The sequence below is a fragment of the Engraulis encrasicolus genome, chromosome 11, assembly GCF_034702125.1.
Source record: "Engraulis encrasicolus isolate BLACKSEA-1 chromosome 11, IST_EnEncr_1.0, whole genome shotgun sequence".
NCBI lineage: Eukaryota > Metazoa > Chordata > Actinopteri > Clupeiformes > Engraulidae > Engraulis > Engraulis encrasicolus.
Window position 1 is genome coordinate 7,413,187 of NC_085867.1, and position 20,090 is coordinate 7,433,276.

The following is a 20,090-nucleotide window of genomic DNA, read 5'->3' on the forward strand; positions in this document are numbered from 1 at the left end:
AGAAGTGATTTATAGGACTACAGTAGAATTAGAATAGAATTTGTTGAATGGCTCTGTACATTACTTCACACCAGGAGGAGAGTTAAGTCATGTGAAATTGAAATGGCTTAGCGTGGCCCAGGAGTCAGTGCCGAGGTGGCCTTGTGTCTTTGCCCTACAAATTTCCACTGCATAATACGCAGCATTAAGAAGATGATTCAATTCTGCACCAAGAGGCAAATGGGAGCAAGAGGACTTAGAGAAAAAAAGAAGAGCGTGAGAAATAAATTACATTACTCTGCTGAGTTAGGCCTTTTTAATGCGCTAAATTCGCTACTTATCCAACAATGTTCAGGTGGTTTCTAAAAATGGCATGCGTGAAAGGGGAGAGGGAGAGAATGATGGACAAAGATGAAATGAGGGAAGATGGAGAGATCCAGAAATAGAGAAAGAGATGAGGGAAGAGAGGAAGAGATGGCGAGAGAGAAGGAAAGAATGAGAGTGGAAGAGGTGAATAAAGAGAAAAGATGGAGAGAGAAAGGAAAACAAAGAGAGTGAAGAAGAAGAAGAAGAAGAAGAAGAAGAAGAAGAAGAAGAAGAAGAAGAAGAAGAAGAAGAAGAAGAAGAAGAAGAAGAAGAAGAAGAAGAAGAAGAAGAAGAAGAAGAAGAAGAAGAAGAAGAAGAAGAAGAAGAAGAAGAAGAAGAAGAAGAAGAAGAAGAAGAAGATACACTATAAAGGTGCCGGTATGCTTGCTGCAAGATACGCGAGCGCGTGCACGATTCGTTCATGAACGCGTTAACATGCGTATTTCATGTCAATTTCGCGCGCGTTGGACACGGCAGCCAAATGCGTGCGTCAGGTGCAATAGGCTATCTTCAAACTCGCTGGGGGCGATCGTAAGATAGACTGCGCAGTTCCACGCGTGTGCTTGATATGAAAACGACAATGGCAGCAACTTTTAAGAGCGTCTCATTGAGTTTGTCCGCCAGTATTTTGCGTCTTTGTCAACTGCTTTTGAAGCAAGCATGTGATGCCGGTTGCTCGCGGTGACGCGCGTAATTTACAGCTCGCAGCAAGCATACCGGCACCTTTAGAGGGAGGAGGTTGTGGTGGAGAGCACAGAAAGATGAGGGGGAAAGGTGCCAAAAGGAAACGAGGGAGGAGAGAGAGAGAGAGAGAGAGAGAGCAGCCAGGGATGTAGAAAGGGAATGAGACGTGTATGTTGAGGTGAGGTGAGCAGTTGAGATGATTGTGAGCAGGGCCGGATTAACACACAGGCCAGATATGACTGCAACCTAGGGGGCCTCACCTGCCAGGGGACTCCACAGGCTGGATATGACTGCAGCCTACCTGCTAGTGGACCAGATTAACGCACAGGCTAGATATGACTGCAGCCTAGGGGCCCCTGATTGGCCAAAAGTGAAAATAGATGCAGTATAGAAAAACTCATCTGTCGTCTTGAGCACAGTTGGTAGACACGCTATCCTTGATTCCTAGCACGGAATTTGCCTTCCGGCGGCCCCCCACAGAAACCTGTAGCCTAGGGGCCCCATGCCATTTCAATCCAGGCCTGAGTGTGACAGCGGTGGTGGCAGTGACAGCAACAGCGGGGCTGGCTGACGTTCTCTGTATTCTCAGGTGAGGGAGGGAGGGAGTGAGGGAGGCGAGCCTAGTTGTATGATAATTCTGCAATTTTTCACTTTTGGTCAATGAGGGCCCCCCTAGCAGGTGGGGGCCCCTAGGCTGCAGCCATATATAGCCTGTGCGATAACCCGGCCCTGTTGGCGTACTCTATATTCTCAGGTAGGACCGGGCAGCAGGGAGGGCTAGGCTAGTTGGAGGGAGGGAGGGAGGGCTAGGCTAGTTGTACAGTTGAAACAAAGAATTTGCCTTCCAGGGGCCCCACAGAAATCTGCAGCCTGGGGGCCCCAAGCCATCTTAATCCGGGCCTGAGTGTGACTCTATATTCTCAGGTGGGACCGGGAGGAAGGGAGGGAGGGGGGGAGGCCGAGCCTAGTTGGAGGGAGGGAGGGCTAGGCTAGTTGTAAGTACAGTTGAAGCAGCGCCCGCAGGGCATCAGCGCAGCGCGTTCCCATGGCAGCTCCCTCTCTCTGCCGTGCTGTGCAGTCGACGCTGGCTTAGCGCTTCACTGCTTCAACGCTGCGCTACACTACGCCACACTCCCACTCCTATGTCACGTCTCTCCTCCCCGCGACACAACATCCCCCTCCACACACACACACCGCACTCAGAGTCGACTCAGTTAAACGGGCCATAAGATGTGATGCTGGGTTTTTTACAGAACTGACTGTAAATCAGCGTTCTAACTCCTATGCTCTTCCAACAGGTTCTCTGTGCAAGACTAAAATAAAGACACTTATGTTCATGGAACTTATTTGTGTGCAGCCAATGTGTACATGCCGTGTGTATGGTTAAACATCTGAGCAGCTAGTCATTTACATGTTATACGTACACACCTCCTCAAAGAACTGTGCTGCACTGCACAAGAGACTTCGGCTTATGGCGAGATACTGAGAACCAATCAATTTACACATCACTCACACGTAAGAAAGACATTGCATAGAACTACAGGATTTCCACACTGCTGTTGTGACACTTTCAATTGCAACCCTATTAGTAGGTGTTGGTTGACTTGAGGTTAGTGAGGACCTGTTCTCATTACCGCCACGATGCAGGTTTTAAATCATAACCACGTGTGGTTAAAACGGCTTCAGTGGATGGGGGGGGGGGGGGGGTGCTCAAAATGACTCATTCATATACCTGGCCAGTGCGCAGTCCATACAAGTCACATACACTCGATCTTATTATTAAAAGGAAGTGAAGATGGTATCTCTGGCTGAAGTGACATTGCAGACTGTGGTTGACTAGTAGAAAAGTACTCAGCAGCAGATCTTGTTATAGGGCAGTCATGGGCATCAGACTTGTAGCAAAAGGTTGCCGGTCCAACTCCCGACCCGCCAGGTCGGTGGGGGGAGTAATTACCCAGTGCTCTCCCCCATCCTCCTCCATGACATGAGGTACCCTGAGCATGGTACCGTCCCGCTGCACTGCTCCCTTGGGGCGCCATTGAGGGCTGCCCCCTTGCACGGGTGAGGCATGAATGCAATTTCGTTGTGTGCAGTGAACACTTGTGTGCTGTGGAGTACTGTGTCACTTTGGAGTTGGAGTTTCCCAGTTGGGCTTTCACTTTCACTTCACTTCACTTATTAATGCCTGTGTTCATTTATAGCTGGAGAAAAACACCATTTGCTAGAAGATAAAGATAACATCACAACAGAATGGAAAATCTAAGTACGACAACAAACAGAACGTTCTAAGACAGGCAAACCGTTTGTCCAGAGGGCATTTTGTGCCCTGTTCTGAATTGGTACATTGCCTTGACAAGAACATGTCTAATACCGATATGCTGTTCCCTGTGTTTTTTTTTTTCTTTCATATACTTTTTCAATGATCTATTTTTCTAAGCTTGAATGCTGCAAACGTGTTTTTTATTCTGGAACAAGACCAATTTCCCTTCAAAGGATAGAAAGTTGGTCATCTCTCAACTCAACGAAATAATATTTTCTACTGTGTTTGACATGTGTCCCAAGACCTAGTAGATTCTGTCCAGAATACATATTGTTACGACCTTTGTCATTCTCTCACTGACATGAGATGATACATGATAAGCCAAAACATCTAATGGAATGGAAGAAAAGATAAGATGTGCACCAGCGGCTGAGATATTTAGGTTTTTATAGGCTGAGGGCAACTCTCCCAACAAGGGCTTAGGCATTCAGCAGGTGTTTTTGCAGGTGCTTTAGGCATCAATGGGTTAATGCACTGGTGGTTTTTCCTTCAGAAGTAAAGGCTGCTTTACGCAAGGTGGAGTAGCCAGGTGTCTGTCTGAATGCGGAATGTCAGAACACCAGGGTTGGTGCGGTGTGGCGCGGTGCTGTGCGGGTGTCATTTGGCCAAGTAGGGAGGTTAGTAACAGTGTTGTAAGCAGATTCAAGACTCACCGATTTTCTGGTTGAATATTTTGTCGAAGGTCAGGTCATCCCGCTCCTCCAGGTATTTCTGCATCACACTGCGAATACTGCGGGAAAGAAAAACGCCATCACTTACACTACAGTAAAATAGGCACACACTGTACACACACACACACACACACACACACACACACAGTACACACACACACACATACACACACACACACACACACACACACACACACACACACACACACACACACACACACACACACACACACACACACACACACAGCACGCCTGCACAGGTGCATAGTGGAGCACTCAGGGTGATTTGCCAAAAGTGTTTTACACTGCTGAGAAGGATGAGCACATTGCCGCTGCTTGCCATCTTGGCACTGTGAGACAAACACTCATACACACATGTGTGGACACACACGCACACGCACGCGCACACACACACACACGCGCATACTCACACTCACACTCACGCGCACCCCTTCACCTTGGGCGGCATCAGAGCATCCGAAACATCTCTTACACCCAAACATGAATCTCACCATCATTTCCCGTATGCTACTATTCAACACTAAAATACAATGGCAAACTAATCATAAAACTAAATGGAGCTTTGACGTATAAAAGCACAAGAATAAGGTAACACGCACAAGCTTTAATTTTCCTAAAAGATCAATAATGTTGCTCTACTCTACTAATAAGGCCCACAACATTATAAGCTTACACATAACACGCAAAATGTTATACACATAGCAAAAATATATATATAGATTTTGATTTGATTGGATTCTTCAGCTTTTGTTTGGATTCTGCAGAGGTTTGATTTGAGTGAAATTACCACACACAGAGACAGAGACAGACACACAAACAATTGATAAGGTAGAGACAGTTCATAAGAACTTTCTCCCGGAATTCACGTCACGCAAGCATCCGAGCCGTCTTAGCTAATCATACGTCATCCACACCCCTTTAGGACAATAGGAGAATGACTGGAGTTCAATGGAAAGTCACACCTATTTAGGAGACGATGATCCCACTTTGTTGCATTGGGGAGAAGTGGTATGATGACGATCATGGTTACCATACATCTTTGGAGGTATTACACTGCTAGGACTGCTCATGGCTTCTTCCCGCACACTGAAAACATTACGCGGCCCTGCCGTGGCTCAATTTGGCACTGCACTTCTAGCCAGGTCGCCTTCAGTGGCGCTTCTAGTCAGGCCAAGAGCAATAGAAATATTGTTTCTGAGCTCCAGGATAATGAGGAACTCCTCCCACTTTGTCGGGAAGCAAACAACCTAGGGAGGGGAGTCAACCATGCCGTTTGGGAAATCTTAATTGATAGGCTCTTGGTCAGACCAAGTCTCAGAGAGATTTGGGTTTGATTCTGGCCTGAGGTCATTTCCTGATCCCCCCCCGCCCTGCTCTCTCTCCCACTCACTTCCGGTCACACTGTCCTGTCTAATAAAGGCATAAAAGCCCCTGAAAAATAATAATAATAAAAAAAACATAACGCAAGCTAGCCTAGCACGGGTAGCGTTGGTTGTTGTTCCCAGTGGGCCATTTCTACTGCTGATGGCCATGTTGTTGTTGTTGTTATTGTTATTGTTGCTGATGCTGCTGCTGATGCTGCTGCTGCTTCCAGCCCATGCTCTATGCCCTGTTTTCGGACTCTCCCAAGCCACCTGCTCTGGGGCCAAGGATGCTCCAGGCCCACGCAAGCTCTCCACAGGGAGGTGTGTGTGTGTGTGTGTGTGTGTGTGTGTGCGCGTGCGTGTATGTGTGTGTGTGTGTGTGTGTTACCTAATGGTGGAAGAGGAGGGCAGATGGGGTGGAGTGGGGTTGGCTGTGTGTGTGCGTGTGTGTGTGCGTACGCGTGTGTGCGGCTCCTGTGTGCCAGGGTGCCAGTGGGGCCTCTGCGTGCATGTGCGTACGTGTGTGTGTGTGTGTTGCTCCTATGTGCCAGGGTGCCAGTGGGGCCTCTGTGTGTGTGTGTGTGTGTGTGTGTGTGTGTGTGTGTGTGTGTGTGTGTGTGTGTGTGTGTGTGTGTGTGTGTGTGTGTGTGTGTGTGTGTGTGCTCCTGTGCCGCTCAGCTCCTCCTGGGCTGCTGCATGTCATGGGAGAGGGTGTTAATGAGACCCACGATCGGGAGAATGATTCAATTAGCACTCGCCCCACGGGCCCATTACACACACTGCAAGCGCACGCACACACACGCACAATGACGCTCTTACTGCTGTGCCCTGGCAGTATGGTAATCGGCCCATGGGGAGAGTGCTACCACTGTGTGTGTACAAGTACATGTGCGTACGTGTGCGTGTGTGTGTGTGTGTGTGTGTACATGTGCGTGTGTGTGTGTGTGTGTATAAATGTGCGTGTGTGCGCGCGCACCTGTGTGTGTGCGTGCATGCGTGGTGTGTTTACTTATGTCCTTAGGCGAGGTGACTGGTGCACACATGCTGCTGGTGTTGCGGCTTTGCAGCTGACAGCATTACTGATGACTCCATCACACACACACACACACACACACACACACACACACACACACAGACCACACACACAGGGATCAACATGGGTAGTCTGTAAATCCCTATGGGGCCCCCTAGACACGTCACCTCTCTCTCGTCAGGGTTTTCCAGCTCAGGCATCTTTGCGCAAAACCATGCAGGCAAGCTGAACACCCCGATGACGCATCTGATCAGAAAATGAGCCGCTACTATTACACCAGTGGTTCTCAACCTTTTTTTAAAAAAAACGCCCCCTTAGCCTCATCACAAGCCTCCCAACGCCCCCTTGACCTCATTATACGACTGAGAACGGCCCACTTAAATGGACTAAAGCCCCCCAATGATAACTAAGCACCGCCCCCTCTCAGCTATGTCTTTATCAACGCCCCCCTAGATCTCTACAAAGCCCCCTGAGGGGCTGTACCGCCCTCGCTGAGAAACACTAACGCATCTGATGAGAAAACGAGAGCGGCTACTGTTAAGCTTACACCGTTACATTGTAACTGTAAAAATAGTAGGCTGGATAATGACTACAATAGTCTGATCACAACAAGAGCTTACTTATACACGAGTGTTAATCCGCAGGGTAAGAGGGGCCACGTGTGGACTTAACATTTCAGACACGGTTTAGCTTAGCTTCGTTTCAACAAATAGCCCTAATGCACTACACAGGGCTCGGGTTGCACTGCCTACATGGCCCCTACATGGTCCACTACACTAGGTCAGTGTTTGATAGGGATGGCACAAACCGCACCGAAAACCGAAACCGTACAATTCACACACATACCGAACCGAACCGTGCAATCCATCACAAACCGCAATTCATGTATTTCCCAGAAAAATATGTAAAACAGAGATTCTAGGAGTATCTTATACTGTCTCTCTGATTGGTCTCATATGCTAATGTTTTAATCAGAGGATGACACAATTAAAATCATACCATTTTCACATTATAAGCCTATGCAAACCATATGTAGGATATTTAGTGATGAGTCCGATTCTATTAGCCAGTGCACCATTTATCATGAACTAAAAAAAAAGAACCGTGGAGAACCGAAAACCGTGACCTTGACACCGTGATATGAACCGAACCGTGAATTTTGTGAACCGTACCACCCCTAGTGTTTGAACTAGGGCTGCACGATATTGGAAAAATATGCGATACACGATAACGAGATTGTATACTGCGATATCGATATTACTCGCGATATTTAATATATAAATATGTTTTCCCCTCTCTACTTGCCATTCTACACTTCATCATGTATAAAACAACTGAGAGCAATGTTTTATTGCCAACATTATTTTTTATTAGGAAAAAATGTGGCTAATGTACAGCATCAACTTATAATGTCAACATTTTTAATGCATTTTCTAACCTTCTCACCAAATTTCCTGTTATTGGAAATTAAAAACTGTTTGTGATATGTGCACAACTTTTGCAATACGTGTATCGCAAGCCGTGATATCGCGATATCGATACATTTTCGATATATCGTGCAGCCCTAGTTTGAACTGGAATACCTAAGAAACACTGTACTAGGCTATAAGGTGGATGACAAAACAACATGAATATCGGCTTGAGATTTGCGTTAGATTAATGCAAGTCTACAAATACAGACACACACACACAAATAGCTGAACACACAAACACAGACACAGACAAAGACATGTGTGCACGCTCACACACGCACACAAACACACACAGCTGAGCACAGAAACACGCCCATGTTCTCAGAAAGGCGCCTGCCCTCCCAGGCCTAGCTTCTGGGGTGCTATGGCTGGTTGGACCTTGGAAGTTCCAAAGGGATTGTGCACACCCAACAATAAACACACACAAATGCGCACAAACACCCACCAATAAACACACACAAATACACTCAAACACACACCGACCCGACACGTAAGACACACAGTGTCTCTCTAGCAGTTACAGGGCTTGTCCACACACACACACACAGGCAATGCGGCTCTAGCAAGGACAGCTCACAGACACAACACACACAGATACAGCACACACACACACACACACACACACACACACACACACACACACACAAGACCCACACAAGACACAAGACACAGACACAGAGACAGAGCGAGCCTAATCCTGATGGTGGTGAGCACAGAAGTGCAGAGCCTATCCACAGACACCCAAACAAGTCGGAGCACACAGACAGACACAGCCACAGCCCAGCCCATGCAGGCAGACGAGACGAGAAGGGGGAGTGAATTGGAGGCCCGGCGGTTGCCAAGGTCACACTTTCACAGCCAAGCACTAACACGCAAGCTATTCCTCTATCCCAGCAGCCCACCATGAACACACATACACAGACATTACACACACACGCATTACACACAGACATTAAACACACACACACACACACACACACACACACACACACACACACACACACACACACACACACACACACACACACACACACACACACACACACACACACACACACACTATTACAGCTGTCCATGACAACACACATGGTGTGAAAGAGCAGCAGGACTCTGATGGGAAGCCTGCCTGCCTGTCTGTCTGTCTGTCTGTTTCTTCACAACTCCAGCAGCCTTCACACTTCATGCTAGCCGGCCGAGCAACTCCAGTAGCCTTCACACTTCATGCTAGCAGGCCGAGCAACTCCAGTAGCCTTCACACTTCATGCTAGCAGGCCGAGCAACTCCGGTAGCCTTCACACTTCATGCTAGCAGGCCGAGCAACTCCGGTAGCCTTCGAACTTCATGCTAGCAGGCAGAGCAACTCCAGTAGCCTTCACACTTCATGCTAGCAGGCTGAACAAATTCAATAGCCTTCACACTTCATGCTAGTCAGCCGAACAGCTTCAGTAGCATTCGATGGAAAAGAGATGGCTTTTCAGCTTTAAGCTGGGAAAGTGAAACGTACGGAAAATAGCAAACACATCAATGGTTTCTGTGAGTAAGTTACTCATCATTATTTCTTTCCATGTGTGTTCGACAGGTTTGTCCATGTAGATTTTTTGTATCTAAAAAATGTATCATGTGTATGAACTGAAGCGGGAACTTCAGCTGCCTTGCAAGCCAGCACTGGTAGCTAAAAGCATATAGTGCCAATTTCTTCAGCTGATTGGCTGGCGCACGTCATGGTTTGCAGCACATCAAACTGAATCAAACTGAGGAACACTTTTCCATGCTGCTTTGCCTTGTTCTGAGTAATAGTAGTAATAGCGGTGCCTGGAATCAGTAAGTGTTTAACGTGTACAAGTTTGAGTATAATGAGCAAGTATCTGTGCATCCGTATTGCTTTGTGCAAAAACTTGCACGAGAGACAGACAGACAAACATGCTGCCGAAATCCTGAGTCAGAGCCGTGATGTGTACATAACTCGAGTAATTAAATCCAATTCTGCACCATCAAGAGCCTGAGTATCAATACACATCCAACACAAACACTTCTAGTTGATTACAATGATTGTCTGGCAAGAAAGGGCGACAAACATAGCCCAAATGATATCAAATGATGACTACTCCATTTCCTCCGTGCTGGATGAATGCTAACCCAACACAGCCTTTTGTATCAGTCACAGGGGGTCTGATAGCAACAGGTTCAGTCGGCCAATATGAACCAGTGCAAACACGGGGAATGTACGAGAAGTCCCATTCATGCACATAGGAGAGGTAAACAGAGGACAGCTGGGCCGTGCAGATGACCGTGTAGGAGTGGATAGGAACAGCACGACAGGGGGAACACACATCTGCCACTCTTTTGTACACAACTACCACCCCACCTCCCACGCCCCCCACTTGTCAATTAGCCAATAGGATATTTACTTGAAGTGCAGCATCAGCAATTCATGGTGCCAATAAATACTCAAGAAACAGCAGGCGTCTCAGCCTGGGTGAAAGCAGATGTGAAAAGGAGCCGGTGATAAAAAAGCGTCAAAAGTCCAAACTAATGTCCATGTGTGCATGTAATGTATCTGTGTGTGTGTGTGTGTGTGTGTGTGTGTGTGTGTGTGTGTGTGTGGTGTGCATGGACAGTCTGTGGTGTGTGTGTGTGGACAGTCTGTGGTGTGTGTGGACAGTCTGTGGTGTGTGTGTGTGTGTGTGTGTGTGTGTGTGTGTGTGTGTGTGTGTGTGTGTGTGTGTGTGTGTGTGTGTGTGTGTGTGTGTGTGTGTGTGTGTGTGTGTGTGTGTTTCTGTCCAGCCCTTCGGGGCCTCTGCATGCTGGCTCTGGACCCTGTGTCTACTGTCGATCTTCAGCTGCCATCTGTGACTCTCGGCTTCCTTCGTCACTCACTCACATACACTTACCCCACACCGCCTTTCACACACACACACACACACACACACACACACACACAGCATCTCCTGATCTTCCTCGCTCTCATGCTTACCCCCTCCCTCATTGAGCCCATAAATCAAACCCAGGTTGCTGTATCACACGCACGCACGCACGCACGCACGCACGCACGCACGCACGCACACACACTACACAAACACACTACACACACACACACACACACACACACACACACACACACACACACACACACACACACACACACACACACACACACACACACACACACACACACACACACACACACACACACACACACCTGATCTTCCTCTCTCCAGTGCCCTGCCTCTCCTAAGTGAAAGTGGCAATCTCCGGCCTTTTCTCATTCATTTCCTTAAAACAATCTACTAACTTACACCCTCCCTCACCCTCAACCCTCCAGTCTTCCACTTATCAATCTATTTCATCCTCAACCCTATAAATATGCAATAGAAAAAAAAGAAAAAAAAAATCAAAATATGATCAGGTCTTAATTTCTCAATCTACAATCCAATTCCTCAATCAAACACTCCGCAGTTCATCTCTCAAGCATCCTCCCATGAGCCACGGCATTGTCATCTTCCTGTACCACTGACGTATATGATTATGTACAGCCCTGAGGAAGGCCATTAGGGCTGAAAAGCGTCAGCATTGCAGCCAAATAAAAAGTAAAAATTGTAATCTCGAGTGCCTCATAATTTGTCTACCTGGACCAAGTTTGAGAGCCCCTACACACTGATGAGCACCAAGAGAAAAAGAAGAAGAACCAGAAGCACTCCGATTACCCGTTTGTGTTTGATACATGGACAGCGTTCTTCAATTGTATTCCATTCAACGGTTTTGAAGCATCGCGATCGATCTGCCAGGATTGTTCTGCCCTAAATGTCTGCATTCGTTCCTTAGCAACACTGAGAACGACCACTGACAGGATGGTGGTTGCGTTTGTCAAGTCAAGTCAAGTAGGTTTTATTGTCAATTTCTTTACATGCACTGGTCATACAAAGAATTTGAAATTACATTTCTTGCGTTTGACTGTCAATCAAAAGAATTCTAAAAGAATACTAACGGTCAATCAAGTCAACTAACAATGCCCATTGGTCATTTAAACAATTTAAATAACTCTCTAATAAGGAGAAATAAGGAGCAGCCCCCTAAAAAATATTTGGCTTGTTTGAAACCGACAGGAAACTACCGTTTTACCCCAAATGGAGTAGAAAAATGCCTTCAAAGCATTGATTTTAGGTTGAATATTGTAGTTACTGCAAATTTCCTGCCCCCACAAGCCTTCTCCTCAAACACTTACAGTGCCGCCGCCAAAGTCTCACCTCACTGCCAGCAGGCTCTGGGCGGGCCAGGGGGGAAATGTAGCAGAGGCCCGCTATCTCTGCCGTGCCTTGCCTCTCTTCTGCTCTACTGGGGTGCATTTCTGAAAGCCATAGTTGCTAACTACATTAGCTACTTTGGTGTTTGCAATGCAATTTCCCACTGGCAACTACTGAAGTTGCTAACTAGCTAACAACTTCGCTTTCGAAAAACGCACCCCTGGACTTGCCTCACGTCACGTCACGTCCCTCACATACATCACACACTGCTTTGGCTACCTTCCTGGATTTCATGCCCAATACCTGCTAGACAGCAATCAGTGTTTCCCATATATAGGCTGAATCCCATTTCACCCTTTAGCCCTACGCCTTTCCTCTTTCTCTCCGTTTTGTTTGTTCATGTGTAAGGGTAGTGTTGTCCCAATTCCCGTTAAGACAGAGGGGTTGGGGGGTAAGGGCTTTCTACCCATTCAAACGGAGATTTCCCAGAGACAGACTTCAAACAGAGGGGTAAGACTGACTTCCCTGAATGCATTGCGAATGCCTTCAAAAAAAAGGCGGAATCCACAAAAACACACAACTATAAATATTTTTGCCGTAATTTACGGTTTTACAGTTATACCTGTTGCATTGTACAAAGTTTAACATTGTCCCAATGTGTAAATGGTAATTTTCTACTGGAAATGCACATGGACAAATGCTCACCAGATAATGCACCTTGGTCTGTGGGAAACGCTGCAGCCACGTCTGCTCTGTATCCTTTGCACAGATACACAATCCCCAGCCTAAGACTCCCTGACGTTGACAATAAACCAATCAATCAGTCGATGCGTCCTTCAAGCAATCAATGAGCTTTGCTCTGGTCAATTACTCTGTTACAATGAACCATTTCCATTCCTGGACGGATCAGTGGGTATGAAGGAAGCAGTCCATCCATTCATGGCAGTCTTCGCCATAACAGCTGGACATGGACCTAAAGGGTTCTTTCTTTGCCCCCTGGAACAATATATGTAAAAGTAAAAATGACATCTAGTACACACACAGTCATCGTAATGATATCTATCAACAAAAATAATAATATTAAAAACAATAAAAGCATTATCAAGAAGGCATTGTGACCGGTAGGGCACTGGGTTACGATGCCGGCGACCCGGGTTCGATTCCGACCTGGCTCATATTTGCTGATCCTCCCCTATCTCTCTCTCCCACTCGCTTCCTGTCACCATCTCCAACTGTCCTATCAAATAAAGGCAAAAAAGCGGTCACCCTAACCACACAACCACAGAGCAGAGCGATATCGTCTGGATCACTTTCACAACTATTTGATGTCAACGATAACACCGACAGCCACTCTGAATCTGGTAGAATTTGCAAGGTGTCTGCTCCTATCAGATGTCTCACGCGCTTGGATTTCCGACAACAGAATAATATTGTTTTTCACCGCAGTCACCTAAATATCGTCACAGCTACTGTTTTCCTTTTATTGTGAATGGGCCTTCTGACCGTCTCAAAGATATCTCTCAGAAAAACAAGTAATCAACAATTTCATATTTAATCCATTATACTCCACTGCATTCTTTCAAGTTCCATCTCTGCGTCAAATTTGATTCATTTATCTTTTTTTCCCCTTGAGTCACTCTCTCTCTCTATCACACACACACACACACACACACACACACACACACACACACACACACACACACACACACACACACACACACACACACACACACACACAGTTGAATAGCTCTAGTGCAGCTGACTGAGTGAAGCAGAGCAGCCCACATAGATTTCCAGGGGAGCTCATCTCATCTTTTTACATCCTTATCAAATTACAACAAATGACTCTTCAGATGTCACAGCAAATGGCTGGCTATTTGCGTACGGCACAATGCCTCGGCCGTACCGGGGCCGGCTTGTCTAGGAAAAGTCAGTCAATGGCTTTGGCGGTGGTGCCATGTCGTTTCTTCAAAGTACAGTAGACCATTTCTCACATACACGTGTGCACAACGCATACGCACGCACGCACAAACGCATGCACGCATGCGTCTCTGGCCTGGTTAAAAAGCAGAAATAAAAAAACGTACTAATGACCATGCAACTAATGTCAGTTTAAGCATTGAATGAGTAGTAAAGCCGGAAGCATTCATTCTCAGCCTCACAATGCCAAATGTGGTTATTTATCTACTTGGACAGCCAGCCACAGCAAAGGAGTTTAGAAACGTTCCCATTAGGCCCAACCCAAGTGATAACCATTAGTCAAATTGGCTCCTTTAACTCTTATTTATTTTTAACCACTTCTGCTCAATCTGCTGGCAAACTTTGAACTTGTGATGCACATTCCTCCTTTTCAACTGTTGGACAGTGTGTACACTTTGTCTACAACCTACAATATTGAAGTCAATTAAAGGAGAAAAACCTCATGTTCTACTCACCCCTGTATGTGTGTGTGTGTGTGTGTGTGTGTGTCATTTAGAGCTCTGCCGAAGATATGCGGCCATTAAATGGCTCCCTATGGGCAATTTTTGCAGGCATAAACTATGTAATTTTTTATTTATTAAATATTGAACATTACCACTCATAACGCACAGGTGGATAGCTTGTTTAGAAACTTTGCGATTTATCGGGCAATACAGTTTATGAAAGATTGATAAAGGCGGATGCTCGTGACGTGGCGCAGTTTACGACCTTAGCCTTAGTCTGTGTCATATTGCGAACAATAGGGCATAAAAAGTCAGACAGTGGTATAGGAAGCACCATGGCCTCCATGTGCACTTACCAAGTTGTGTGAGGCAGCCAATGACGCTTATTGGGCTCAGGCATCAGGTAGTAGAGCTACAGCTATTGCCCATAAATTAATTAGTAACTATATTGCAAAAAAATATGCTTCTACAACTAACTAGACACAACAAACTATAACAATCACCCAAAAAAAAAGCATTTAATCCATACAATGGTGGCATTCACTTCCAACACCCTGACGTGCGCTACTACTAAAACGTCATTGACCAGGGTACAGCTGTATGGAAACATGCGGCTGCAAGGGAGCATGCAGGGACACTTGTCTTCCAAAAGACCTACCTGTAGGCCCTACTTCTCCAGCTATTTTGGGGTCACCTGAATGCCTGAATGCAGCCAGTGAGCAAAGACCGGTCTGCTCTGCTCATAACAAGGTATTATAGCGATGCACAGACAGATGATGAAATCTGCATTAGTCACGGCGAGCACAGACCCGCAGGAGTACACACACACACACTTACCCCCCCCTTGTAATGCTGGCTGATACATCCCCCCACCCCCACAGACACAAACAATACTAATCCTGCCTGTCTCCATTCTCGCTCTCCCCTGTCGCTCATATAGTCTCTCTCTCTCTCTCACACTCACTCACTCTTTCTTTCTGTCGTTCATACATTCTCTCTCTCTCTCTCTCTCTCTCTCTCTCTCTCTCTCTCTCTCTCTCTCTCTCTCTCTCTCTCTCTCTCTCTCTCTCTCTCTCTCTCTCTCTCTCTCTCTCTCTCTCTCTCTCTCTCTCTCTCAGAGGGGTCAGCCAGATGTGCATGTGAGCAGGCTGGGCTGAGTCGAGCCCCAGTGCTTTAACTCCTCTGGCTGGCTGGTCCTGAAGGAGGCCCACCTGCGTTGCCAACGAAAGAAAGAAAGAAAGAAGTTTCTTTCCATCCCAGCAATCCGGCTCGGCTTCTCTCGCCTGCCTGGGAAAGGATATGCCGTTATCTCCCGCTCTTATCTCATTAGCTCTGGGGAACATTTTGACAGCCACTCAACCGTCAGGGCTCAAATCCATCATAAGCTCATCACGGCAGCCATATTGCACAAACAAGAGGCTTATCGGTTCATCTCTCCCTCTCTCTTTCTCTCGATCTCTCTATCCCTCCCTCCCTCCCTCTCTTTCTCTTCTGCTGTGTGTGCCACGCTGTAATTACCGGGCCCAGAGGATTTGGAAGCCCCGTAGACTGTGAGTAGCGGCTTTGCGCGTGACGGAGAGCGTAGGTGGTGGGTGTTCTCAGCATCTACCTGTACCCCCCACCTGATTCCCACACCCTAGGCCTAGGCCAGGCACTGCCCTACCAACTACCTGATAATAATAATAATAATAATACTTTCGTTTTATATAGCGCCTTTCAAAACACCCAAGGTCGCTTAACAAGGTGCGCGTGTGTGTGTGTGAGTACATGTAAGTGAATGTGCTTGTGGAACTAGCAGCCATAAGCGTCCAGGAAGAGATGTGACCTGGCGTCATCCATATAGCTTTCTCTGGTGGTTTTCAGGCCGACCAGAACGGAGCTAGTGTCGGTGCCCGCACCAGTTGCGTTCGGCACTTAAGCGCTTATGTGCGAACCCACCCGTGTTCATACTGGGATCTTAACGTTTTCCGCACGTGACTGTTAAGGGGGGTTTAGAGTCGCGCGTTCGCGGGGGTTCTGCACAGAGAATGAGCCACAGCGCCCCCCTGTGCAGCGACAAAACGACCCCTGGCTGCAGTACACGCATGTTTCTCCCAGGCTGAAATGTCCGTGAGCTGAGCTATGCTTGAAGACGGTGATTGGTCAATGCGCTTACGGCAGTCCGGGGGGAACTCAGCCCTGATAGGTCAGTTGTGTTCTATTCTTCTACCCTACCGCGGAGGTTTGAAGGAAAACGAAAAACACGATGCAGATGACTTGGCAGGAAATCACTGGAGTTTACTTGACAGGGAGAAGAGAAACTGTTTTTTATTTCAGTAGTACAACTTCCAAAAAATCAATTAGAAATATCCATAAAAGGCCATCATGGAAATGATATGTTTGTAGTGTGGTAGTAGCAAAGAAGCCTCTTTGTTCTTTTGTAGTGTGGCAGCTAGCTCATTAAAAAAGGGTTCGCTAATGTCCTGTAGAGTTTGAATGGGTTTGGCTGACAGTTGCTAAGCTAGCTGTTAATTAGATAGGCTATCTATTGTATTTAAAAATGGCTTTTGTTTCATTTAACCACCTCAACTGTAAAACATGAATAAAGAGAGACTCTTGTATGCTATCATCCATGTCTAATTACGCCACAACTTTTTAAATTAATAGCAAGAAGCCTCTTTGTTGATACAGTATATAGTACAAGTAGTGTGGCTAGCTAGCTTCTAAAACAGGGTTCGCTAATGTCCTGTAGAGTTTGAATGGGTTTGGCTGACAGTTGCTAAGCTAGCTGTTAATATGGCCATTAGATGTATTGTATTTAAAACGGCTTTTGTTTGGCATTTTAACCACCTGAACTATAAAACATGAATAAAGAGAGAATCTTGTATGCTATCATTCATGTCTAATGATGCCACAACTTTTTAAATTAATAGCAAGAAGCATCTTTGTTAGTGGTAGAATTACGTTTCAGGTGGCTAGTCAACTAGCTTTGAGTTTGTAATGACTGATTTAGCTGGCTAGCTACTACTAGGCCCCAGGTGTGAATGGCCATTCATGCTGTCTATTGTCTTTTAAAATGGCGTTTGTCTTGCATTTAATCTCATGTAGTACTTGACCAAAAATAAACTGATGTTGTACCATCTAATTATGCCCCAACTTTTAGAAGTAGGCTACTAGTGGAATATTACGTTTTACATAGCCAGCTGATTAGCTTTGTGATTCATTCTAGGGACTGGGCTCAACTGAATGAGTTAGTTCGCCCCCTGTTGTCACGGAGGTGAATTGACGTCATTAAAATCTCCTCCTCCCTCCCCCCTTGCCCCACTCTTGAATTTTCGGCGGGAAAAAAAACACCACGCCCTTTCGCACGCATTCGCATGTAGGTCGACTATGAGGCAATACCCCCCGCTGACAGTACGTCTATGCTTTACCCCGCAATCGGCACCGCGTGACTATGCATCAGCCTTTACTCGGATAAACCTGCTGACGACCATGTTGTTGTCGCGGTTCGCAGAGAAAAAAACAAGTATTTTGCGCTTTGCGTTGCGAACCAGCTCTCCGGTTCGCGAACGCCAAGATCTGTGGCGTAAACACGACGGCCGGCTCGCGATTAGGTGTGGGAACGGGCACCGGCACGGTTCTTAGTCGGCCTGAATGTACCACCTGAGGATTTGGGAGCCATGTTGAGCGGCAGTGACCCGTGACTGAGATACCTGTTCAGCCAACGCGCGGCACACCCATACCTGTGCCCCAACCTGGCTGGCTGCCCACACACCCACTGAAGTAAATGAGAAATGTCCGAAACACTGTTAATGTTTCCAGTTGTTTAATGGCCTAGACGTTTCAGACCTCAGTCCTTCTTCAAGTGCAAAGGACTGAGGTCTGAAACGTTGTGCCATTAAACAACTGGGAGCATTTACAGTGTTATGGATATTTTTGTCCAGCACCTGTGCCACTGATGAGCGTACATTTTCTGCCTTCTTGGCTACCACACACCACTGCTCTTTTTTATAAGATATTTTTTTGGTCTTTTAGACTTTATTATGGACAGGACAGTATGAGAGGTAGACAGGAAGCGAATGGGGAGAGAGACGGGGAGGGGTCAACAAAGGACCCGGGCCGGGAATCGAACCTGGGTCAGCCGCATGGCAGGCGAGTGCCCTACCGGATGGCCACGGCAGGGCCTCATACACCCCTGCTCTTAAGCTCCAGGCCCAGACCTAGACCTGCCCTCCAAACTACTACCTTGGGCTTGCATGCCTATGGCATGGCGACCCAGGTTCGAGTCTGGCCTAGGTCCTTTGCCTGCCCTGCCCCATCTCTCTCTCCCACTGTTGTCCTATCCTACTCTCGACTGTTCTATAATCAATAAAGACACAAAGGCGCTGAAAAAAAAACCCTACTACCTGACATTATATGTCCAGCCTTCCCTGCCTGAGCAGCACGCCTCTATTCACCATAGTTTGCTTTGCACCAGCCACTCCACACCGGCTCAAACATGTGGGGGTTAGTGCCTAATTAGGGCTGCACGATATGAGAAAAAAATTGATACTCGATAACAGCATGTAATACCTCGATAACGATATTTTAAAGATATTTAGAAATATAGCCGAGTGTTTTTCTTGTCACTAATTTGTTGGTCTGTGTGGGGGGCGTGGCTTTGGTCATGGCAGGTTTCTTGCACATTTGTTGACATTTGGACTGCACAGAAGTGTCTTACTTCTTCGTGATAATCAAGTCATTTTCGCAATACGTATATCGCCACTCTTGATACATTTTCGATATATTGTGCAGCCCTTGTGCCTATATATTTATATGCGTGCATGTTTAGTATGCATGCAAGTGTGTGTGTGTGTGCGTGTGTGTGTGCGTGTGCGCGCGCGTGTTTGAACGGTGTCTTGCACTTGCACAACTAAGATTCACCACTTCCAATCCGTATGCAGCACTGGGTAGGTAACTCAGAGTTTGCAAAGACCTGCGTCCTGTGGTGCCTGCTGTGATGTTTATGACCTTGTTGCCTTGGCCATACATTCTCCAGGCAAACATAAACAAACCCACCTCCATACACCTACACACGCACACACGCACACACACACAAATCCACCCACACACTAGGGTATAGTCTACATTACAAGAAACGAAAGAAAATTACAGCAGCAGTTTCAGGTTATGGCCTTTTCTCCTGCAGCCACAGAGCACAAATTACCCAGAGTGCCCTCTGTCAAGAGGGTAGGGGGGGGGGCGAGTAGCTAGGCTACGCCCTCCTAGTGCCGCAACACCTTTGGCATTGCTTCTAGTCAGGCCACGAGCAATATACGCATCGCTTCGGTGCTTCGGAAAAATTGGTAACTCCAACCACTTTGTAACCAATCAACTTTGAGCAGCTCCAACAACCGTGGGTAGAGGTGTGTTTAAGGCAGTGACGTGGTTTAAGCAGAGACGCTCTCTATTGGGACAAAGAAAACGTTTGGTTTAAACGTCGGCACAGCCTTTTCTGGCCTCGACCAGTAGCAAACCAAGGGAGGTGGGTCAACCAC

The 20,090-nt window shown here is 46.8% G+C and overlaps 1 protein-coding gene across 1 annotated transcript in view; it reads right to left on the minus strand.

Annotated features, from left to right (window-relative positions):
- Positions 1 to 20,090, minus strand: part of grk3 (G protein-coupled receptor kinase 3) — a 110,202-nt gene that overhangs the window by 84,647 nt on the left and 5,465 nt on the right. Inside the window, exon 2 of the mRNA XM_063209825.1 lies at positions 4,003 to 4,079. Coding sequence (XP_063065895.1) covers positions 4,003 to 4,079 — 77 coding nt within the window. The remainder of the gene's footprint in view (positions 1 to 4,002; positions 4,080 to 20,090) is intronic.